Raw genomic sequence first — 24811 nt, forward strand, 5'->3', positions numbered from 1 at the left:
ATATACATACACTCCTGACTTTGTCATTATTGCCATTGGTAAAAGAGGATTGAAAAATGAAGTTGTCTGGTTTCAACACCTTAGGGTTTTGGTAGAAGCTTACATGAGGAGACTGGCTCTACAGTAGATTTTATAATTGGGCAAAGCTTTTCAATATTTTATTCATTTATGATGATGGAGAACAAGTAGAAAGCTAGCTATTAGTATTGCTCAGGTAAGTTTATCTTCTCCCTGCTCCTTTACTTCAGGATAATGGTGTGGCTTTAGGAGAAGAAAAAAATCAATTAGGAGGGTGTCTCTCTCTTGTATATGTGAGTTCTTACAGCTTGTGAGTCTAGAGGGGCTTGGAGGGCGATGGAGGTCCGTGGCTTCAGGCTAGCTCAGTCTCCTTGTGTTTGTCATTTCCTCACATTTGTTAGGTAAAAAGAAACAGGGCAATTAATTAGTCAGTAAAACAGAAATCCTCACAGGCAACATTTGCAATAAAATCCTGTAGCAAGAAAGACCTCAAATAAAGCTGGATGGTGACAGGCCACCACTAGCCATAGAACCTACAAGATTGTCACCCCATGGGGGAACGAGAAGGGAGCAAAGGTATTTCACAACTGTAGGTCCTGCCAAGCCATCAGATGGTCTGTAGCAAGCACAATAGGGTGCTTTTGGGCAGAAGTCTACCACCAAGGCTGTTGTTCTCTCTGACTTAAATGTGGTAGTTTTTGTTTTCTCTAATTATATCTTATTTTGTTATGTTTTAGAAGCATGCTCTTTCCTACTGAGAGGCAGGAAGGGGGTGGCTATGTCTAGGAGAAGAGGTGGGGAGGTGCTGGGAGAAGTAGAGGGAGGCAAAACTGCAATCAGGATATATTATGTGAGAAAAGAATCTATTTTCAATAAAAGAAAACCCAATGTTCCAAGAAATACATGTGGCATTTAACAGGTTGACTCACTGTACAGTAATTTCCAGTAAGTTCCTTTCCGTTCCATCTTCCCACCATAATAGCAACAGTTGTCTGCTTTTAAAGAACAAGGCTCTGGATCTAGCGTGATGGGAGAGTTGCATTTGATGACATCCGCTATGCTAGGTGGTGGTGGGCTTCTTTCTGACAAAGCACTGCATTAGCACTATAAAATTGAGAGCTACAGATGCTGCTCTTAGGTGGCTAATTAGACCAAGCATATGTAAATACGTTTACCATCTACAGCGCAAAATATCAGGCTTAATTCCTTTCCGTGGCTCTATTCCAACTGCAGAATTATATTCTGGTATCCTGAGTGTAGTCCCAGTCACTATGGGAAGAGTCACTTTTCACATCTCCTTTAGTTTTTTTGTGAGCCAGTGAACGAACAGCCTTGGATTACAACTTTGAGTAGCACATATTTTCCCTCAGTATAAAAATTGCTAAAGAAATGAAAACCCAATGTTTCTGGTGAATATGTGCTTTATAAAAGGCATGCACTGTTAGAAACAATTCAGCTTCGTGCCTCAACTTTTTGGAAAGTGAGCAAGTGTTTGTTGAGTTTTTTTGTGATGGGCGCAGAATAGAGAAGTGTTGTCTTTTTTAACTGCTTGATTAAACTTATGTTTGTTTCCTAGGTTCTAGATATAGTTGGTATATTTGATTGCAGGGTTTGTAATGTGGGATTGGACTTGTTCCAATGGTCTGTCACTTTTCCCTCAAACACGAGGAACCCGGAACAGATAGCTGGACCAACATAAAAACCACGGCAGACATGCTCTGTCTTGTGAAACACCCAGAAGAAGCAAGCTCATAGAGGCAGAAGATAGGTTATTACTTGACAGGGCTTGGGCATGGTTAGTGGGCATAGGGTGTCTGTGAAGAGGGATGGAGCCATGATGTATGTAGAGAGTGGTGTGTTTGTTCACATAGGAGTGTACTCGTAACCAGTGAGTTATACACTGGACACTGTCAGAAGGTGGGGGTTAGGGTATCTTGGAGTCTTGTTCACCTGGCCTTTCTCTGACCCTTCCAACTCAAGGCTAGCTACAAAACCTCTGGACACAGAAATGAATGCCCTCCCATAGGCGAGCTCAGAGACAGGCTATATCGAAACTGGAGTGCATTCTTGTTTCAGCATTTCTGTGTATGTTAACTGCGCACAGTAAGGGCAGACACAGGAGCAATGGAATCCCAAATGCTTCTTCCACCGGTCTTCCTTCTGAATTTCTGTTGTAGCAAACATCTACCCTTTTCCATTTTCACCAGGAGGCACACACCTATGAGCTCAGCTGTCTCGGAGCCCTGCCTTGCCAAAGGTGTGCGTGCCCTTTGCAGTTGATGGAGAAGTCTTTTGTTCTCCATTCTGGGCACTCCTCCTTGGCAGTCTCCTCTCTCCCTCATCTTTATTCCGCTTGTTTCTCCTTTCTGCGTGGTCCAGATTCAGCTCCCACACACCACTGTATTTCATGCCAACCCCTTTTCCCACAGAGTTGCCTTGAATTGCTGTAGGCATGTGTTTGTAGGTACATGTGAGAACATGCTAGTGTGTGTTATTTGTGCCAGTGCCTAGCACATGTATACATGTGTGCTTGTGGAGGGCAGAGGTCAACTATGGGGTTCATGTCTCAGGAGTTATCCTCCTTATTCTCCCCTAGAGTCTCTTATTTGCTTGAAGTTCACAAGCCCCAGGGGTTTGCCGGTTTTTTACCTCTCGAGTTCTTGCGGATATTACAAGCAGTCTGTATTGTTATGTGGCTTCTGACTAAACTATCTCTTCAGCACCGGCCTTGAATTTTTTTATTTATTTATCTTCTCCTGAAAGGCTTTGTCCCACTGCACTTTTGCTATGTGTAGGACAGACTGTCTCAATCACACTTCACATTGTAAAGTTTATTTTCAGTTACTAAAAACAGACTTGACCTTGTAAAACTGACGATGACAAGAGGCTTGCCCTTGGGGATATTTGTTTTAATAAAAAGAGAAATGAATGGATTATTTTTACTATAAATCTCTGTAGCTCATGCATACTTCTATCTGCTTTGCAAGCCCAGAGTAGAATAAAAAAACTCTCTAATTGTTTAATAGAAGCAAAGTATTTATGTACAAAGATCACTTACAAAATAGAAAACTATAAATGTATACAGATGTGTGTGTGTGCGCACGTGTATGAGTTAAAGTAGAACTTGTTTGTATTAAAAGTATAGCATTTTTATAAGTTCCATGCCTAGCTTGATAATGTAAACCTACAACCCCAGCTACCCTGGACTATAAGAGAGGATTTCAAGTTCAAGGCCTCTCTGGACCATAGAGTGAGTTTAATGGCAGTCTGGACAGTTTAGTAAGAATTTGTCTCAAAATGAAATTTAAAAGAGGACTGAGGTATATATAACTCAGGGGTAGAGGACTTCTCTCACCTGCATGAGGCACTAAGTTCAACTAAGTACCATCAAATACAGTTTCCGTTCGTCAGCCAGACTGTATGATGCTGGCTCACTTGCCATTAAAGAAAAGGCATAGCGCGGGAGCAGACAGCACAGTACATACACATATCCATCGCTCTGTTTGTGTTCTCTAGAAAACTTCTCTGTCTCTGTGTAAGGAGGGGGGGATGAAGTCTATTCAGTGATAGGTTTGGAAGAGACTAGCTGGTATAAGACCCAAGTATTAATTCAGCTCTCTGTTAATAATATGAATATATAAGTGCATCTTCAGAACTAAAGCTGGTGTCTGCGTTGAATATGAACACTAGAATTGCTGATCGTAGAAAGCTAGATGAGAGGATAGTTTATGGAATAAGAGAGTGGCGTTTGAGGGGTTTAAGCATCTCACTGGTACATGGTTATAAAAACTAAACTTGCCAGACATGGTGGCGTTTGGCGTTAGTCCCAGCACTCAAGAGGCAGGAGCCAGCCTGGACTACAGAGCATGTTGTAGCATATTCGGGGCTACAAAACAAGACCTTGTCTCAACAAAACAAACAACAAAGTAAAACCCCAATCATTTCAAAGTCCTTTATGACATAGAAACTCTGTATATCACCATTACATTTTAATCCAGGTAAAATAATAGTATATTTATGTGGTTGAGAGAGGAAAGAAACTTACAGACTCTTTTTCTAGTAAAGGCCAGAGAAGGCACTGTGCTTTCTTTTCATGACTGACTCTCTCTCTCTCTCTCTCTCTCTCTCTCTCTCTCTCTCTCTCTCTCTCTCTCTCTCTCTCTCTCTCTCTCTCATTACTTACCCCCCTCAAAGGGTCTTATGTAGCCCAGACTAGCCTCATGTAACCCAGGCTATCTTAGAACTCCTAATCCTCCTGCTTCCATCTCCTAAATCCTAGAATTATGAGCATGCACCATCATGCCTGCTTAGAAAGGTTTGTTCATTTAATTGGTTTGTTTTCATGCCCAGCTCCTTTGATCTTTATCTAGGACCTCCCATTTTAGCCTAGGGTAGCCTTGAACTTCAGATCCTCTTGTCTCTTTCTTGTATGTGTTAAGATTACAGACACGTACTTCTATGTCCCCTGCCCTTTCTTTATTGCAGCTTGAACTTCTCTCCCAACTAGAATGTGTGGTGACTTGTCAGGAGCCAGCATGGGCTAAATGTTAACCTTGGCGTCTTAAGCCTAATTAGAAGTATTTAATCTGTACTGTCACTACACCTTATAGAAGGAAATTGGCTAACTGATAGAAACCTACCAGTACACTGTCCAAACTTTAATTTTGGAGTCAAGTTTTAAAACATTGGATCAATCAGTTACCTAATGGTTTACTTTTAACATAATTTTGTAAAATTATGGAATCATCACTGAATATATTTTTATGAGAGTCACAATTGCCATTTGTTTTCATGATACTGTACATTCCAAAAATATATAAAGTGACCAAAATTGTTGGCATTTAATAATACTCAACTTACACCTGCTCAGATTTTGTTGTAGTGTTGTTATAGCCTTTGATTTGTAATGTGTACTGTGAATTTGTCAACCTCGTAGACAACTTCTGGGGAAGATGTGCGAGACTTCACAAAGGTGCTGAAGAACAAGTTCAGGTCCAAGAAGTACTTTGCCAAACACCCTCGGCTTGGCTACCTGCCTGTCCAGACCGTGTTGGAAGGGGACAACTTAGAGACGTGAGTTCCATCCTCGTCCGTGAACATTTACAGCTCTTTATTTTTAATGCTAACAACACAAAACAAATTACATGGCGCTGGGCGGTGGTGGCGCACGCCTTTAATCCCAGTACTCGGGAGGCAGAGGCAGGCGGATCTTGGGGAGTTTGAGGCCAGCCTGGTCTACAAGAGCTAGTTCCGGGACAGGCGCCAAAGCTACAGAGAAACCCTGTCTCAAAAAAAAAAAAAAAAAAAAAAATTACATGGCACCAAAGAGATTTGTGTCCTGGTGAAATGTTTAATTCTGAAACAGCAATTCATTTGCCTTATTTTTTTCTTTAATACTGTCATAGCCAGTTTTTCTGAACTTTCAACTTTTTTTTTCTAAAGAAATATCTAGTCAAATTGTGGTATCATTTGCTCTTTCATTTATTTCCCTTTCTTTTTTCCCTTTTAGAGGTTTCAATATTTTTGTTATAATACCTTTTAGTATTGTTTTGTTTTATGGCATGAGGATTGAACCCTGAGCCTCACGCATGCTAGATAAATGCTCCCCTTTTGAGTCAGAGTCCCAGCCATTTTACATCTTTTTAATATAAATTACCAGCGATACTTTATCTTGTGCTGCAAGTACAAATCTATTCTGAAATCTCATTTTATGTTTCTTCTTGGTCTTCTAAGAGATGAAAGCAGCAAAATGCAACAACTTGAGACATTATATGAAATAGACAAAATTGCTTAAGATCTGCATTTTGAGTTGACAAGCGTATTCACGAAAGTTATAAGAGAGCAAAATTACAATGGGGTAATAAAGCTGAGAAAGAAAACAAAAGAGTGTCGAGCCTGAAATAGGAAGGGAAAAGGCTTTAAAATGAGCCCAAAGACATGATGGGCATTTTAAATCACCAGGCAGTTATCTATTGAGATCAAAGTCGATGAGATTTTAAATCTTTGAATCTCTTTCTAAAGTATCTACACAAATATTTCAACTGCAGCCTTTGTCGTGTGCTTGGGTGTGATAACAAAGCACCTGTATACCTAAAATATATGGAGAAGAGTGATTAAGGAAGATGCCCAGTGTTTACCTCTGGCCAGCACATATATGTGTATGTACACACGCACACACCTAAACGAGTACATATACCTCCTACAAAAATGTAATCTTTTCTAATTTTTTCCACACCACACATGAAAACAAGTTTTATTACATTTATTTTGTTTTTTTTTTTTTTAAAAAAAAGCTCTTTAAATATATTTACAAAAAGTATTTATCCTCTGGTCTTTTATGGATATGTTTTGGTCTTCAAAGATTGTGTACTAAAAATTCTTCTTTTAGTGTGCAATACAGTTTGACTTGCTGAACACCTGAAAAATTTTATTTCTGTTCAGATAACAGATAGTTTACCTTTGCAATAGCTACTTGGGGTACATAATGGTGTAGATATACTGTCACCTGGTGCTGGGGTTTAGGAGGAAATATGATAGATTTGTACTGAACAATGTTGCCTTGCGCTCTTTGCAGGAGTCGTTATCATTTGTATCCACTGTTCACATGAGAGATGGATATTTCATCAAAAAAAAATATTTTTAAACATTTTTTAAGACTTTGCTCTTTAATGTCAAAATAATCATGAGGTTCGATTTGAGTGTATGTGTGTGTGCTTGCACAAGTGCGTATGTTGTGTGTGTGTGGAGGCCAGAGATCGACATGGGTTGTCTTCCTCAATCACTGCCACCATATTCTTTGAGACAGGATCTCTCACTAAATCTGGAGCTTGATGACTGAGCTAGGCAGGCTGTCCAGCAAGTCCCAGGGATCATCCGATCTCCACCTCCTAAACCCTTGGATTATAGGTGCCCAGATTCTGTGTGGTCCTGTGGATTGAATTCAGTTTCTTCATGCTTGTAGGGAACGTATTTTACTGACCAAGCCATCTTCATGGCCTCCAAAGTATTTTTTTAAGTAAAAATTATCAGAAAAGCATGCAAAAAATTTATTTTCTGATTTTGACATACTATGCTGAAAATGCATCACTGTGCTTAACATAAAATTTCCACCATTTTCCAAGAGGCATGCGCGCAGAAGAAAGGAAGGGGCATCTGATTACATTGGATGCCCCAAGATCCCTTTTGAACAGATTTATGAGCTACTAGACAGTGTGGGCAGGTTTTCTTCTTCAGTCCTACATAGAGCTCTGTGGATTTGCTGTAGTTCATTTTTCTGCTGAGCCCTTTCCTGCTGCAAGGTCACTTAATCTTCCAGTAGAACAATTTATGTGAGTGTGTAGTTTAAAAAAATGTTTGATTTCATATATTCTCATCCTTGTGGGAGGAGAACATTGGAGAAAGCCACTGAAGTGGTGAAGGCAGTGAAGCTATTTATGGAATTTTCCTTTGCTTATTTCTCTTTTGTCTCTGCAAATGTTGTGTTTTATCATCTGGCCAGTAGTTAGCTATGCCGGCATACATGAGGGGCCTTTACAGGAGGAAACACTGATAACCGACAAGGACTAGCATGTCCATGCTAAGGCTTATTCAGTTCAATTTACAAGTCTGTATGCAAGAATTTTCTAAATGGGAATAAATGAGTAAAATTAAAGAGCAAAGTATTCATAATAAAGTGAAAAATAAGCTAATATAGTTGTAGACCTAGTTTGAGAGTTCTAGGGGATAACTATTGGCTTGAGAATTTGGTTTGTTTCCCTAAAGATAATAAAGAACTAGAGACCTCTGCTTCTGGCATTGCGCGAAGTGATCTATAGTGAATTTAACTGTGGAAAGAGGCACTCATTGCAGATGGAGTTGTAGAGATGGATTTTCAGAACCGGGAGGGATGGAGAGCTATGCTTAGCCCGGCCTGAGTCATGTGCTGAGAATTTGGGGTGCACGGAGATGGAGGAAAAGACCTACTGGCCAAATGAATCATTTTCATCAGCCTGGATTGAAGCTCTATCAGAAAACTAGCATCAAAAACAAAACAAGAGAGAGAGAGAGAGAGAGAGAGAGAGAGAGAGAGAGAGAGAGAGAAACAAAAGCCAGATAATAAAGGGTCTTTTTATCCAATGTCTACAGAGTTTATTCTGAGAGTTGTGGGGGACTTCAAGAGTTTACAGGTAATGTTAAAGAAGAAAAAGTGGCCAATGGTTCAGAAAGGGTAATAGCCTAAAATTACCCTTCAGAAAATGAGCCTTATTAGGAGTGAGGGGGTTTTGCTACCACGGAAGCCATGATGGTGTCTTGAGGTGGTGGAGCGTTAGAAGGGGCAATACATCTTATTAGAGGCAACAGGTGGGGATGTGAGGTAGGAGAACATGACAATTGACTTGGGAGCTAGGGAGATTTCTCATTGGTTAATAGCACTAGCTGCTCTACTAGAGGACCTGAGTTCAAGTCCCGAGAACTATGTCCGTCGGGTCTCAGCCACCCGTATCTCTGGCTCCAAGAAATCCAGTGTCTTCTTCTGACCTGCAGACGCATCCCCACACATATGCCATGGTGTAGATATAGTGGCATATATGCAGACAAATAAAAATAAATCTTGAAGAAAAAGGTTCCCTGAAGGTGAAAAAGTGGAAGAGGCAAAGAGAGTCATCATAGACAGCATGGTGGACGCAGGAAGTACTCAATCCAGAGAGACAGAGGAGTCGGGGAGCTTGGCCATAGCTCCACATGATAGAGATAAGGAAGTGTGTTTGTCTATACCTTCATATTACATTTGAGGAGATAAGGACCAAGCAGAGCCAAGGGGGGCTTGTCAGTTCATTGTCTCAAGGGACAGGGCAGAGGGTTTGCCAGGTCTGCTTTTAAAGCAGCAGGCATGACCTTACAGGTAGGACCACTCACCAGCCTTGGGACAAATGGACTAAAGAGACAAAAGACAAGAAGTGTGAAGAGACTGCTGGGAATTTAGGTCATTTAAAGGGTCACCACGTTCTTTAAAGTTTATGTTGGGTTTCAGAGACTTACATTTACATTTTAGAGTCCGATTCTTCACATATTCTGTGGTCACTGAAAAACAAGAAGTTCCATTATTAAGTCCCTGGCCACTCACAGATTGAAGTTGCCTTTATTGTATTTATTATTTAGTTCCCTATATTTGGGGACTGGGGATGGCATTCAGAACCTCACGCATGCTAGACAGGCAGTCTTGTCAAGCGAGCTCAACCTCCCTAACTGCAGGTCCTAAGTATGAAGTACTTGGCTGTTCTTTCTTCCCAGAGAACTAAGTGTGAGCACTTGTCACAGTTTCTCCGTACAAACAAAATCCCCTGAAGGAAAAGAAACTCAGCTCAATTGTGTATCTCTGTTTCCTTTATTTGATGTTTTCCATTAACAATGTTTGTCTTTTAGGAAACACTTCAGCCCAGTTTTCTGCTCCCTCCAGTCTCAGTTCACAAATCACTTTTGTGCCAACAGTTACCTTCTAAAGAATTGATTAAGCCATTCCACAAAGCTTTGTCTCTTACGAACACACACACACATACACACACACCAGTAGGCATTGTTCTTCTGTTGAAAGCTTATATCAAGTGTTGTCCTACACTTGAATTTAAAGATGCTCTCTTTAACAGTTACTGTTTTAGAAAGTGGGTGTAGCTCTACCTGTCTCCTGACATTTAGCATCCCTATTTCAGGGATAATGAAAAGTTCTGATGTGCTAAAGGTGTAGGATAACACCGTTGCCCCATTGTTCCTGCTTCTACTTCATACGTACACAATTAACTCTACTTATAGAATAGGTATTGTGACAGACATACAGGTCGAATGCTCATTTTTGAGAGTAGGTCTAAGGAAATTTAGCTTCCTGCCGAAGATGACCTTGTATCCCTTTATTTTCTGCCCCGCACACATCGTCTTGTGCTTCATAGCAGGAGATAATGAGATCATTAGCTATGTCTCAAGGATGTACATATAATAGAGAAGGAAATCTAAAAGGATTTTGCTTGAATCAGCATTAGCTTTTTCAAGAAGCATTATGTGATTAAGTAGAGTAATCATTTTCTTTGTGCTCTTAAGTTTTTGCATTTGTTGGGTAATTTGTCATTACCTTTCCTCAAAAGTTAGAGTTTAAACTACCTCTTAATTGGGATGAACTGTTTCCATGGCATTTCATGAGTATTTCGGGGCTCCCAGGTGATCTGAAAGATTGGGGCCGCCTACTTGTTGCAGGTAGCACTAAATACGCCAGGCTCAGGCCGAAGCCCAGAGCCAAGCAGAGCACGTTTGCCCATCTGGTTCCCTAGAGTGGATGACTAGGTAACACCAACCTAGATGGAAGTCTGTCCAGCCCTAAAGAAGTTCAATGTGCTGATGATTGGACTCTTTGAGTAGAAGGAAGACTTGGCTCTCAGTGTATCTCAAGTTGAGGATCTTGGTGTACACATAACTTGAACCTTTATATTTCTGAATGAAGAGACAGAAAATCCTTTTTAACTTCAATTCTGATATTGAAATCGTTTAATAATTAGGTAATAAATTCACCTTTCTCATTCACGTCTCTTCTCCAAGACAAGCAAAAATGTAATTGTATCTCCCTTGGAATGTTCTAGAGCATTATCTTTAAACAGTGTATAATTTGGGGCGATTTTAGCCACATCCTACTGATCTTTTTAGTCTGATTATTCTAAAATGTGACTACTGTCTTGAAATACGCGTTGTCATAACAGCTGTGAAAACTGCTTTGGATTTCCCTGGTGGTGAATATCAGGTAGCCACATGTGAATGGGAGATGATTGAGAACCCTACTCCTTCCGCTTATGTCTGAACTCGCTCTAAATGTTTGTTCTGTGACTTTTGTCTCCCTCTCCCTCTCTGCAGTCCTATCACGCTCATCAGTATGTGGCCAGAGCACTATGAGTGAGTATTCACTGCGCATGCGCACAGGAGGGGCATTCCGAGCAGGAGTATTAACATGGGACTCCGCTACTATTTTTACCTCCTGGGTGACAATGCCCGTGGTTTGTTTTGCATGACAGATTCCTTGCTTCACTAACCTTCTAACTGGTAACCTCTGTCGAGACTGAGGATAAAGCCCTCGCCTTTCTTTTCTCTTTACAGCCCCTCACACTCGCCTCAGCTCTTTCACGATGACACCCACTCCCGGATAGAGCAGTACGCCACACGGTGAGTGACGGGTAGGCGTCCCCAGCTGGGCCCCCCGAAGCATTGCTGCTTTTGTAGTAGTTGAAAATGCTGCTGACAAACCTTGATGTGGGAGTCTGTTTGCACAAATCACGCTTCTGTTACATGGGGAACCTGGGCCTTTATCGTTTCATTGTGCGACTTACACACTACAAACACCTGCTACGTAGTCTATGAAGAGTAGACTTCAGTAGGCGGCGATTACAGAGCTACTGAGACTCCAGACACTGAGCAGGCAGGATTCGGATAATATAACCTAGTTCCAGTAAACGAAAGGAGCCATTGGAGCTCCTCGCAGGAGACTGTGCACATATGAATTGCAGTATGTAATTAAACTTACGTTAGTGCCTGGTTGTTAGGGTTTGTTTTTAAATCCCTGAACAATGCAAAATATAGGGCGTGCAGAACTTTTGGGAAACTGCTTAATATCAACTATCGGTGAGCCTAGAAGCCAGCTGTGTCCAAACTCTCTAGTTTAAGAACCATTTAAAAAATGGTAACATTTGAGCTGAATTGAGACGAGACTAAGCCAAAGTTTTAGCGAAAGGTACTTGACCTGGTAGACAACATACAGTGACAAGAATGTGGCTTGTTCTCCAAGCCTCAGAAGGGAAAAGAGTTGAGAGACCATGGAGCGCAGAAACCGTGGTCTAACAGAGTTGCTCAGGAGTTGGCTCCCATTCTAGGTCAAGAGAAATCATGGTGAATCTTCAGACTCAAGAGGAACATAATTAGATTTGTGTGTGAAGGTTAGTTCACTGCAATGGGGACCGGCTAAAGGGGCTGGAAGCCCAGTGAGGAGACTGCAGACTGGGGTGCGAGATAAGAGCCTACAAATGCTGAGTGAGTGGCGATCAAATCGCTCCTCACCAGTCCAGGGGGGTTCATTTCAACAGTTGTGCGCTATCTAGACCCTTTTCCGTGTGGTCAGAATTCATGAAGATCTAAAAATAATGAATGGACCTGCCCGCTGGGGCACGCGATTTCAGTCCCTTGCTTTTGTATTTCAGACTGGCCCAGATGGAGAGGACAAATGGATCTTTCCTGACAGACAGCAGCTCTACCACAGGAAGTGTGTAAGTGCATCGTGAATTGAGGCTTCCTGAAAGGGTTTCTCTGTGGAAAAAAATGTCGTGGTGACTGGGGCCAAGAAAGGCCACAAAAATCACACCATCTACTGCAAGAGATTTATTGGGGAAGTATGTCGGGCGGGGTGGGGGTGGGGGGCGCCAATGACTGCCTCTGAGCAAAGATGGGAAAACAGAGATGACCAGGTCGCCATGGTGGCCTTTATAGGGGGTGTGGAGCATGCACACAGGGAAAATACATCACGGTGGAAACATGTCACATTAGTGATGACAGGCACATTGGTGGTGAGTCATTGAAGGCGGGGAGGAGCCTGCTTCTGGAATGTGGAAAGTTCTTCGTTGACTAACACCCCCTCCTTATGTTATGGTCCCAGAAATAGGCCATGGACCATGGCTTCTGAGTTGGGATCCCAAGCAAAGCTGATGTGTGTTTCCAAAATGTCTATGCACATTTTAACATTTCATGCTTTTGAGCCATGTAAATGAAATAGTTTACTTATTTTTATGTCATCGAATCAGCTCACCTCTCTAGAGCAACCAGATTGCATTAGAATAATATTGATCTATATTTTTGTGGATGTGGATGCGTGTTGTATGTTTGTATTTGAGTGGATGCGTATGCATATGTATGTAGGTGCATATGTTTGCACATGTGTGCTGAGGCCAGGGATCAACATCAGGTGTCTATCTCAATTGGGCTCCACTTTTGAGCAGTCTCTCAATGACAGTGGATCTCATTTATTTGCTTAGGTTGGCCCACCAATAGGCTCTAGGGGTCTGTCTCTCTCTACTTCTCCCCCAGCCCCCTTCAATTTCCATCAGCCTTGGACTTGCAGATACGTGCTACCTCACCTAGATTTTACATCAGTGTGGGGGATCTGAACTCAAGTCCTCATGCTTGCATGGCTAGCCCTTTGCCACCTGGGTCATCTCTGCAGCTCATAATACTGCCGCTGAATGATAATTTTACAAACACACATCCCTAGGGTCAGTGCATTTATGCAAATCCAGCCTTTTCTGCTTCCTAACGTTTTCTCCATAGTCTCTTGTTCTCTTAGCAATGCTACCCACACAGCTTAGGCATATTTTCCCTGCTGTTCATTTAAAAGTAACTCCCTCACAAATATTTTATTTTATTAGGAAGCGAGAAAAGCCTCATTGACTTTAGAGTGTCTTTTAAAATAGCTTCAGAGCCAGATATTTTACGTCCAGCTTCCTCACTGTGCGCCTTCAGCTTGGTTGTAGAATGCTCTTGGCAAATGCTTTCTCTGATGATCGCACTATAATAGATTGTCTTTCTTTGGAGTTTGTTTTGACCTTGTTTTTCATGACCTTGTTAGTTACGAGATGATGTGTACAAGGCTTCCATAGTTTCAAGTTGATATGACTCATGGGCTCAGTGTGATTTGACCAGGCAGAGAGAGAGGCCTAGGAGGAACAGACAGGAACTAGAACATAGGGCCTACAAGCGTTCACTAACAGAGAGTGGAGATAACCAAGTAGAACACCTTAAACCAGTGGTTTTCAACCTTCTGTATGCTGCGACCCTTTAATATAGCTCCTTATGTTATGGTGACCTCCAACCATAAAATTATTTTTGTTGCCACTTCATAACTGTAAGTTTGGTACTGTTATGAATCATAATGTAAATATCTGGTATGTAAATAGTCTTACGTGACCCTGAAAAGATTGACCACCAAAGGGGTCATGACCCACAGGGTGAGTCCCTCTGCTAAGCATTCTGATAAAGCATGTCTCCCTTGCGTGTCTTTTACAGCTGATTTGCCATTAAGCTTAAACATGGACGCTCCTGGGAACTTTTTCAATTTTAAACATCAAAAGTTGGCATCTTAGCACTTAGCCATCATATAGTCATGGCTTCAGCGTTATTATTCAGGAGTTATGAACTAGAAACCAACTGAGCTCAAGATAGCAGAGTATTTGTATTGCTCTTTCGTGTGTAACACACAGGTCAGCATTTCATATAAAGTAACTAGTATCTTTGTTTTTTTTTTTTTTTTTTTTTTTTTTTTTTTTTTTTTTGGTTTTTCAAGACAGGGTTTCTCTGTGGCTTTGTAACCTGTCCTGGAACTCGCTCTGTAGACCAGGCTGGTCTCGAACTCACAGAGATCCGCCTGCCTCTGCCTCCCAAGTGCTGGTAACTAGATATCTTAAATAGCTTTAAATCAATCTATTTCTTATGAGTGTTGAAAGTAGCAGGAATTAAATGAAATAAAAAACTAACACTTAGGATAAAAATCTAATTTCTTTAACGTGTTTATCTTAGGGTGCGAACAAAGTACAGGAAATGTCTGCATTTAATATACACTATCTTCAAATTAAAATAGACGCTGCTGCAAATTTTATCGATAACTTTTCAGAGCAAAGAAGATAACCAGATGATTAGCAGCTGAACAGATTTAGTCTGCTGCCATTTGATGTGGTAATTCATTCAACAGATGTTTACAGGATACAGGAGAGCAAAGGAGCCCCTTGCGAGAGGCAGTTGTTTGGTAGAAGCCTGTTGGAGTTGGTATATTCTCACTTGTTGTGCACTTGCAATGAAATTAAAATGATAAAAAACTGTTTAAGAGACAGTATTCAGAACTCACTAACCCTGTTTTGTTGTTGTTGTTATTTTGTTCTGTTTTTTTTTTATTGTTTTCCTTTTCCCCCCTTTCCTTTTGGATATCATTTTAATATGTGATACAAGTTGGCCTCAAATTTCCAATCTTCTGCCTCATCCTATGAAGTGTCCTTGATGGCAGGCATGTGCCACCACCTTTACATAATCTTCCTATCCTCTCTGACCCCGAGTTATGTTTGCTCAGTGACTTGCAGCTGTGTGTCTTCTCCACTCTCTGTATGGAATGGTGAGCTTGCAGTTTCCCACTATGAAAGCCCTTCAGCCACAGAGCTAGGAAAGACCACTGATCAACACTTTCTTGTATGTGCTTGTCGTACCTTCAGTGATAGTCGGTATGCCTGTTTATTGCACCCTCATGTATCATGCTAATTTCTTAGCCTGGAATCTATACCAGTTTCCCAGTCTTTGACCTCACATACATTCAATACCAAGCGCTCCCCATCTTGCCAAAAGCCTGACTCTGGATGATTGAAGGGAGCACTAATTTTGAGGCTTCTAAGTGTCTTTGTAGGGAGAGTTGATCATACACATCTTAGGAAGGGAAATGCCCCAGGCCAGCCCTTGGGACCCTTAGGCAACAGTTCCTGAGGCCTTTCCGAGGTTCTTACTCCATCAGCTTTCTGCTGTTGAGGGACACTGTTGCGTGTGGTTCAAAGCGGGAGCTTGGCCATGGTTTACATCAGAATTCCTGTTTGTAAATCTGAAACCAGGAATAGTCTTCTATTGGTTTTAAAAGGTCATCAAGAGAACCACAGTTCCTTCATTATGTGATAAGTTCTAATACATAGATCGTATTCACTATATGCAAAAAATACACTATAATTATATTCATTTAATGATACTTCTTGGTGCAGGCCCTACATTTAAAAAATACTTTCTATTTCAGCCTGATACATACTATTGATACTTAATAACCCTAATCTGGTGCATGATGTAACGTCTACACAATGAGGGTGCTTTTGGTTTTTATTGTACACAATAAAAGACTAGAATGTTTCTATTTTTGAATTTAACATTTACAACTAATAACTTATGAAAAACATTTAAGGCCCAAATTTGTATACCACGTGTAAATTATTTCTATTCCTTTTATTTTTTTGTGGAGATGGCTTTAATTTTCTTCCAGACACATGACAGTGTAGTGTTAGTGGCCATAGTAATTATGACAACACACTATACACCATCAAGTTCACAAAAGGAGGAAACTCACAGAAATGTTGACAACAAAATGCTTTCCTAATAGAATTTCAAGAGATTTCCCAGTGTCCAACTTTAAAAAAATATTTATTACTTATTTGTGTATGTGTGTGTGTGTGCGTGCGTGTGTGTGTGTGTGTGTGTGTGTGCAGATGTATGCCTGCATGTGTACAGAGATTAGAGGACAGTTTACAAAAGTCTTGGAGGTTCCAGATATTTGAACCCAGTTCATTAGCAAGCACTCTTACTTCCTGGGTCATCTCATTGGCTTGACTTTTTAAAGCAAAGTGTGGTTTGTATTAATACTAAGCACATAATCCCTAGGCCCAGGTGTCTGCTTAAATAATTTTTGGGGATAAATGATCTGTGGTGCTTCTTAATAGCAGAGGAGCTGTAGGCCAAATCTGTGGCCAGTTCCTAGCCATGAGATCATTCAGGCCACTTTTGCGTTCCACACTTTATTTTTATTCTTATTTCTTATTATTTATCCCTTTTGAAGCCGATTACTTTGAGTCTTTTATGATTTTAATTTACATATACTATCCACAGGCGTATATAGCTCCTTTGATTTGCTCCTTACCTATTTTAATAACTCAAGTTGCCGTCTGGTTCTGTTCTGTTTGGCACTGTTTTTGATCATTCTTTCTTTTCCCCATGGACAAAGTACTAGGGAAATGAATGAGCTTTCTGCTCATGTAAATGCCCAAGGTAGAACTGTACACATCTCTCCCTGTCATAGAACCTTAAGTGTCTGGGACAGTAGGAGGCTAACGCTTTTTCTTCCTTTGCAAATGACTCTTCATTTCGCTTCTATTTTTAGCAGATTACTTATGGTGTTTAACCCTTAAAATACATAACATTTACAGTTATATACATTTTTCTCTTTCTTGGATATCCCATCTTTTTAGTTGCTTGCTTAGGTGTTTCAGCATGAAAAGAAATATTTTCAGTATGTTCTGCTGTGTTCTTATTTTGTATTTGCTTTATTGTGTATCCCCTGGATCTTGATACATTGTCCATCTGCTAGCTGAGTCTTAAACTTGCAGCTTTTCTTACTGCCTCCTTTTCCTTATGAAGTGAGAGAGCAGTAACTCCAAAAGTGTTACCTGGGATACACAGCTGCTAGCTAGTGTCCCAGGTTGTTGAGGTCTTCATCTCAGGGCTTCATCTCTACTTCTGCTTCTTCAAATGTTTACATTTAGGCTTCTGGTCATGAGTTGTGTGAGTGTGCGCGTGCGTGTGCGTGCGTGCGTGAGTGTGTGTGTGTGTGTGTGTGTATGTGTGCGCGTTCCCACAAACCTATACGTGGCCATGTGCTCCTCACCAGGAAAATACTCTATTCCTCCACAGCTCCCTTACAGTGTTTGTGTGGTTATGCATGTATGTGCAGATGCATGTGCATGTGTGCCATTGAAGTCAGAGGCCAGTTTAGGGGAGTTAGTTCTCTCCTTCCACCTTGTGGGTCCTGGAAATCAAACTCAGGTCATCTGTAGAGCAACCACTTTTACCCACTGCGCCATCTTGCTAGCCCTCCCTGCCAGATTTCTGTTTCATTTCTCTGTGTGGATAGCCTAGGGGTTCCGTCAGCTTTGCAGGGATAGTAGTAAACCCGTTTTTCTGTTCTTCTCATCGTTTGGTCCTCAGGACACCAGGAGATTTTATAGAGGCTACTTTTGTTTCCCCAGAGACCTTGCATCTCCTAATAAAAGTGAAGAGATGTTTGTCATGGCCACTTCCACATCTTATGGTGTCCACACACTTCTCTCTTCCTTTGTTGTAAATGGCCCATCTCACGACCCTGATCAAAGGCATTTAACAGGAGGGAGGTCAAGTCAGGCATTTAAGCTTAGGCAAAGTATGTGACTTTTATTTTTAACACATTCATATATGTATGCACACATATACACTAATATGCATGGATACTTCCTGTGTGTGTGTGTGTGTGTGTGTGTGTGTGTGTGTGTGTGTGTGTGTGTAGTCAGTCTCTCTCTGGGGGCTGGTGGAAGCTACATGCAGGAAGGGAGTCCCAGTAAGTCACCAGTGGGTCCCTGGAACCCTGCTCTGATGCTTCAGTGAGCATAACACCCAGTTTTTGGCATCATTGTGTCTCTGATCTTCATGCTGAGGCACCACATTTTTTTCTAAGAACACACTAAGTTATAGATGCAGTTTCAGACCCCTGATTGTCAGGGCAGAGGTGCACTATGCTAAGGATGGATTTTGTATCACACTTAAGAATCTGAGTGCTTGCCCAGGATCTGATACTGCTTACCTGTACAAGAGCAGAGCAGTCTCAAGGCCCAGGTGAAACAGTGAAAGGTCCAGGACTGCCAAGTTCCCCTTGGACATGCTTTAGAACCTGCTCTGGTCCAAGGCAACAGATGATGCTGAGAGATCCCTGCAGCCACACAGCTGACACTGGAGGTCCAACCATAGGACAGTTCCATTTAAACTCTAGTGGCCACATCACTTGCATCTTATTTTCCTGAGAGCTTTGTCCTGTCCCCCCCTCCCCCACTTGCCAAAAAATATCAAAATAGGCCAAATCTAGTGTGTTTGTGGGCTCTGCAATCCCAGGAGACAGGAGATGTGGCAGTCACACCTTGCTGAAAACTTCCAACTAGACCTGTCTTGAAGAGGAGGATAAGATGGTCCAGGCCAGCTGGATATACCCAGCCTTTCCTCACCACAGACAGACTGGCTTTGTCGCCGCTGTGTGGCTCCCCTACTGCTGATGTATTTGCTTCAGTAACATCATTAGATGAGGAACCTCACTGAATTAAATGCAATTAATGACTTAGTGCAGGATATTGGTCCTAAAAATTTCTTGTGATTGTACCAAGCAAAGTATCTATTGCTATTTTTATAAACATGTACATTTGCATTTATGCTCTTAGTTAAATAAAATAAGTTATAAATCCTTTGGATTATCAAACATTGCAGAATTGGTTACAACCGAATCTGAAGATTGGTTGTTTTTGGCTCGGTGATCTTTCAATCTGCTGTTTTGGTAGTCTTAAGTGATATGTTTGCCTCTAACTTCTTTAACTTTTGTATTAAATGCTTCTAGGCATGTCCAGTCTTTTGACATTGCAGTATTATATTGTTACCTACAAATATATTGGACCACATTCCCGGCTATTTTGGGTTGCATGCCATCTATGGCCATTAGATGGGCTATACCCAGTTAAGCCTGATTTATAGCAACTTATTGCCCTTCTTTATAGGAACTACTGTGTCTTACTTTATTTTCTCTTTAGCATGGAACAACTCTCTGGGGGTTGTGAGAATCACAGATGGTAACACTCATGTTTTGAAATGTTGAACTCATCATACACAAGCTTTGAACGTCCAGCTTCAGTTTTCAAAGGAATACCATGGAGACGCAAAGTTTCAAGGCAACCTGCTCCAGCCACCAGTCCGAGCATCACTGTTCTTGCTTCTTGTGTGCTCGGAAACCTCACCACCCAGATGTGAGCCGCTGTCTGTCTTCTTTGTCTCCCTAGGGAGGATGAGCATGCCCTCATCCAGCAGTACTGCCAGACACTGGGCGGGGAGTCTCCCATGAGCCAGCCACAGAGTCCAGCTCAGATCTTGAAGTCCGTGGAGAGGGAAGAGCGTGGGGAATTGGAGCGGATCATTGCTGACTTGGAGGAAGAACAAAGGTGCGCTACCCCCAGCAAAAGAAAACACATGGCTCTCTTCCTTCCAGGGAGGCCAATGGTTCCTCCCTGCCCTCTTTTGGGATCTGTCGTCTAAGTCTTCAAATAAGGTCAAGATTTGGGAAGATATTAGCAGGCTGGGGTGTTAGTAGAGCCTGCTGCAGCTGGATTTTATTGATGGAGAGTGGATGCTGTCTTGCTTGAAGCCCATTTTCTTCCTTTTCACTCTTCCTATTAGTAAATGTTTTTCCATGGGACGAAGTAGTAGCACAAGCTAAATTTGGAGTTCCTAGACAGTTTGGGCGAGAAGAGGACAGACCTAATAATAATCTAAACTGTTCTGTTTTGTTTCTTTCCTATATTAGAAATCTGCAGGTGGAGTATGAGCAGCTGAAGGAGCAGCACCTAAGAAGGGGCCTCCCTGTGGGCTCGCCTCCAGAATCCATCGTGTCGCCTCATCATACATCCGAGGACTCAGAACTTATAGCGGAAGCTAAGCTCCTTCGGCAGCACAAAGGGCGGCTGGAGGCGAGGATGCAGATTTTGGAAGATCACAATAAACAGCTGGAGTCGCAGCTGCACCGCCTCAGACAGCTGCTGGAGCAGGTAGGGGTGTGCAGTCCTGTGTGGGATCTCTGCATGGCACCTGTCCATGTCCCAGGAGCCCGCGACTGGCCGTGGTAGCTGTGAAGATATCCGCCTTCAATTCTTCACTGCCACAGTTAATTCAGTGTTTACTGGCTTAGAAATCCCTCTTCATGTGTACAAATGTAATCTTTGCCGAGACAAAAACGTGTGTTTTCCCACCTGACTGTAGAATTTCTCATTCTTCTTTTGTGCTGAAATCTCTGCTTGGAATATTTTAATTAGAAAAAAAATTCCTGTGGTATGCATGAGCCCGTGCTGCATAAGGAAAGCCTCCATGGAGACCAGGGACAGCAAGTGACCTACAGTCTTCAATCTAACTCTTTCTTGCAGTGAACCAGAAGTGAGTTGGTACCTGAGGAACAGATGGCTATTAATTTGCCGTTGTTATTTTTTACTACTGGCGGAATCTTCTATAGCAGTGGCTTGCAAACCTTCTTGACAATAAGAAGCCCAATTTATGTTCAAAGGAAAATGCGTTTATGGTGAATGGAAAATAATGCCTGCCTTTAGCTGAGATGGCACCACTTACCCTGTGTTCCCTATTTTTCTTTCTCTCCTTCCTTTCCCTTGCCCTGCTTTTTTCCCTTCTTCTCCCTGCCCTTTTCTTCCCCTTCCTCCTCTTCCTTTTCTCTTGCCTTTATTTCTTAATATTGATCAGAAGCTGATACATTCCTTTTTATGACTCAGCTCTGGCTAATAACTTACCATTTTGAAAAGCCACTCTTCTTTGGTTTATGAAAGAAGTGTAGGGTATGACTTCTGCCTTCCTGTTCCTGGCAGCATGCTGTGTCTTTGCTATGATGTCTTCTCCCACACGACTGACTTAACGTCAGGAGGAGAACAGCAAGGAAGGCTCTGCCGCAGGTGCCTGTAGAGCCCAATCCCTGCAGAAGGGTTCTTGATAGGCAGAAACATCCAAGTCATGGCTTCTTTTTCTCCAGCCTCTGTGGCGTAGCATCCTGTGACATCTTAAAAGAGATACTTTTTATCCATGGGAGATGTAGTGCATCAAAACAAACACAACTTTTCTCCAGGGATTTGCTTACGTTTGAGAAAGCCATGTTGACACAGTTGTCATCAGGGTCTTTTTATTCTGTCAGGATTCTTGAAAACATTATAATTTTTGCATTACCTACATCATAAGTGGTAGAACTCTCTTCTTCCTTTGGTCATTTACTTTTCTCTCTGCCTGCTCACTGTAGAGTTTTTTTGACATGGCTGTGGGAGTCGTTTGCTTAAAAGCCTGAAAATTCTATATCTTTAGAAAATAGAGGGTTTCATAAGTGAATCCAGACTTGGCCTCCTGTTAAGTCTTCGGATTGTCGGTTTGAATCTAACCTCAATATAAAATATCACACACACAGGGGTGGGGGACACATGTTGCTCGTACTGTGAATTTGAAGTTCTTGAGTAGTGCCTCAAAAAAGAAAAAAAAAAAAAGATAAGTTTCCTTGTGTGATCGCTTAGAGCAGTGGTTCTCAACCTGTGGGTCACAACCCCTTTGGCTAGGGGCAGGCAGGGGGAGCGGTATTCAAACGATCCTTTCACAGAGCTTGCATATAAGATCTCCTGTATATCAAATATTTACATTGCTAATTATAACAGAAGCAAAATTACAGTTATCAAGTAGCAGTGAAAATAATTTTATGGTTGGGGTCACCACAGCATGAGGAACTGTATTAAAGGGTTGCAGCATGGGGAAGGGGTGAGAGCCGCTGTCTTGGAACATCAGATGTTAATGTGCCCATGTTAGTGTCCACCCGGAACCATCACTGAAGCTCCGCTTGCAGCCCTTGCTTACTGCAGTGCGTTGACGCTCTTGGGAGGAAAGGAAAAGCTTTTAGATGCATTCTAACCTCATGCCACTCCCTCCATCCTATTAGACCGAGAACCTAATGGCTCATATCCTTTCAGAATTACCCAGTAATGCTTTCGGAGGGAGCCGGTATCCAAGTGACTCAGACTGTCCCGGTCTCCGAAGCTCTTTTCTCTTTGTAACGATTTAGCATGAGTGCCAGAAGTAGAGGGGAAGTTTAACTCAATATAAACAGGGGAAACTACCAGACGTCAACTAATGGAGACTTAATGGAAAATCTGCATTAAAAAAGTAACTTCTGCATCCCCATACGCTAGATTCTGTTTGACCATGTACTTATCAGCCCAGACGTCACCAGTTCAAAAATATGCACAGGAGCTGTTAGGGAGGGTTTGCCCTGTGTCGGCTGTGAAAATGGCTTTAGAAAGACTCATTCATCACTCCGCTGCCAACATTCTATGACAAGGCTGTGACCGCTAAAGCTTTTAGCATAGCTTCCTCTTGACTCGGAGCACACGCTAAGTTAACACTGAAGCAGTTTAGACACACGAAATCCGTGACACGGAAGGTCCTGTGGTTTACCTGGAACTCTACCGCTTCTGAGCTTCGCAGCTGGACTCCAGGTTCAAGCTGCTGAGTACAAAACCACTCTGATAAATTCTCTCCCCGGGTCACCTCTGAAGGGAGCAGTTTTGAAAGCTAGTACATCTGCCATTTTAGAATGCTGATGCTAGTTTCTGGAAGGTAAACCCCACCTTCTAAGTTCAGTAGGTTGACGTAAAAATGATGCGGAATTTGAGAGATGAAAATAGCAGGGACAAGAAATCCTGCAGCTCAATCCAATCAGTTCTTCAAAGGAAAAAGAAGGAAAGAGCCCGGGTTCACAAGCTCTGACCCAGTCGATCCTGCCATGCCTCTGAAATCACCCAACGACAAGCGTTTGTTTAGGCTTAGCTGCCTTTGATGGGGACTGGGGGAGGAATTCTGTTCCTTCTAGGTTATGCGAATATTTCTTATGCTAGCTTCCCCTGTGATTTCAGCCTGAATCCGATTCCCGCATCAACGGTGTCTCCCCGTGGGCTTCGCCGCAGCATTCTGCACTGAGCTACTCCCTTGACCCTGACCCAGGCCCACAGTTCCACCAGGCAGGTGGGTGTCCCTGAAGCAAAGCCACTACACACAGTCTGGTTTGGACGTAGCCATCTTTTTGGTTTTCCGTCTGTTAGCATTCTTACATCTGGCTGTTTTAAGCATAAAACATTATTCTCTTTTAGTCTGAACTGAATGTAAAGCCATTTTAATAATATCAAAACCACTTTAGTTATAATGTGCTTGTTTATAAAATGTGTAGGCGTGGATCCAATTTTGGTGAGTGATGAAAAAATGCTCTTTTCATTTGGAATAAACAAGAAATTAGTGTTTTCTGCCTTGAGAATTGTGTGTGTGTGTGTGTGTGTGTGTGTGTGTGTGTGTGTGGTGTGTGGTAGTGTAGGTACACAAATGTGTGAAGATGCTCCCTGGGGATGGAAGAAGCCATCAGTGTCCAGCTCTCACTCTCTACTTTATTCTTTGAGACAAAGTCTCTCGCTAAACACGGAGCTAGGGTGACCAGCAAGCCGGGGCAATCTTTCCATCTCAGCTCACCTCACACCCCACCCCCACATCACTAAGGGTTATAAGCACACATGATCACAGCCAGCTTTTGAGGTAGTCTGGAATCCAAACTCACGTCATCATGCCCATATAACAGGCACTCTTACCCAGTGAGCCATCTCTTCCCTCCCTGAGAATGATTAGTTATAATATATTATTTCTTTACAAATTTTACATTTGAACACCTTCCAAACCTGCTGCTGAAGAATGTTATCAAACGTGGTTCTCTTTCCCTTATCCCTCCCCGTTTCGGTGGACAGTGCTCCACCTGCCATCTAAGGCAGAAGGACCACCAATACTATCAGCCACAATGGGGACCTCTCCCTGACAGTTGTGGTGTTAAAAACACTATTGTGGTTTCAGTCCTAGAATAAAATACATATCAAAGAGCAAAGTGCTATAGAGCATAGATTTCTTTTACATCAAGATAAAACAGCCTCTGATGAAAGCTGCAAAATAAAAATGAAAGAAGAAAGAAATTGGTAGAATATTGTTATGTACAAAATAATGGGTCTTCAATTAGTGTATTGGTATCACATCCACTGCTAATTTATTTTTCAATTTTATACTTGGGCATATACATTTACCCGCACAAACATAGAATACATTTTTAACTATATAAAAGGCTATTGCTGGGGCTGAGGATATATGTCAATGATAGAGTGTTTCCCTAGCTTTTTTTAAAGACCTGGGTACAGACCCCTGTAAGCCTCTCCATACTGTGTACGTATATGTGTGTGTAGTGCACACGTCAGATGAATACAGATGTTTTCTCCTATTTCCCTCTGAACTTGTTCTTTACAATGAGAATTCCTATCCCATTAATATTTTGAGGGCTGGGTTGCAATATTTTCACCTGGTCGAAGGATGGGCATTAATTTCAAGCTCC

At 41.9% G+C, this 24811-nt stretch overlaps 1 protein-coding gene across 5 annotated transcripts in view; it reads left to right on the plus strand.

Annotated features, from left to right (window-relative positions):
• Positions 1-24811, plus strand: part of LOC126513311 (utrophin) — a 346673-nt gene that overhangs the window by 307843 nt on the left and 14019 nt on the right. For 3 of the 5 annotated variants that reach the window (XM_050161608.1, XM_050161611.1, XM_050161612.1), the window contains 7 exons: positions 4955-5091; positions 10888-10926; positions 11128-11193; positions 12222-12287; positions 19650-19808; positions 20171-20411; positions 23310-23418. In XM_050161608.1, the coding sequence (XP_050017565.1) occupies positions 4955-5091; positions 10888-10926; positions 11128-11193; positions 12222-12287; positions 19650-19808; positions 20171-20411; positions 23310-23418 (817 nt within the window). The remainder of the gene's footprint in view (positions 1-4954; positions 5092-10887; positions 10927-11127; positions 11194-12221; positions 12288-19649; positions 19809-20170; positions 20412-23309; positions 23419-24811) is intronic. The other 2 variants (XM_050161610.1, XM_050161613.1) reach the window with 1 other exon arrangement.

This window comes from Alexandromys fortis, unplaced genomic scaffold (assembly GCF_014885135.2).
Source record: "Alexandromys fortis isolate MF-2015 unplaced genomic scaffold, M_Fortis_MF-2015_v1.1 scaffold_134, whole genome shotgun sequence".
NCBI classification, from domain to species: domain Eukaryota; kingdom Metazoa; phylum Chordata; class Mammalia; order Rodentia; family Cricetidae; genus Alexandromys; species Alexandromys fortis.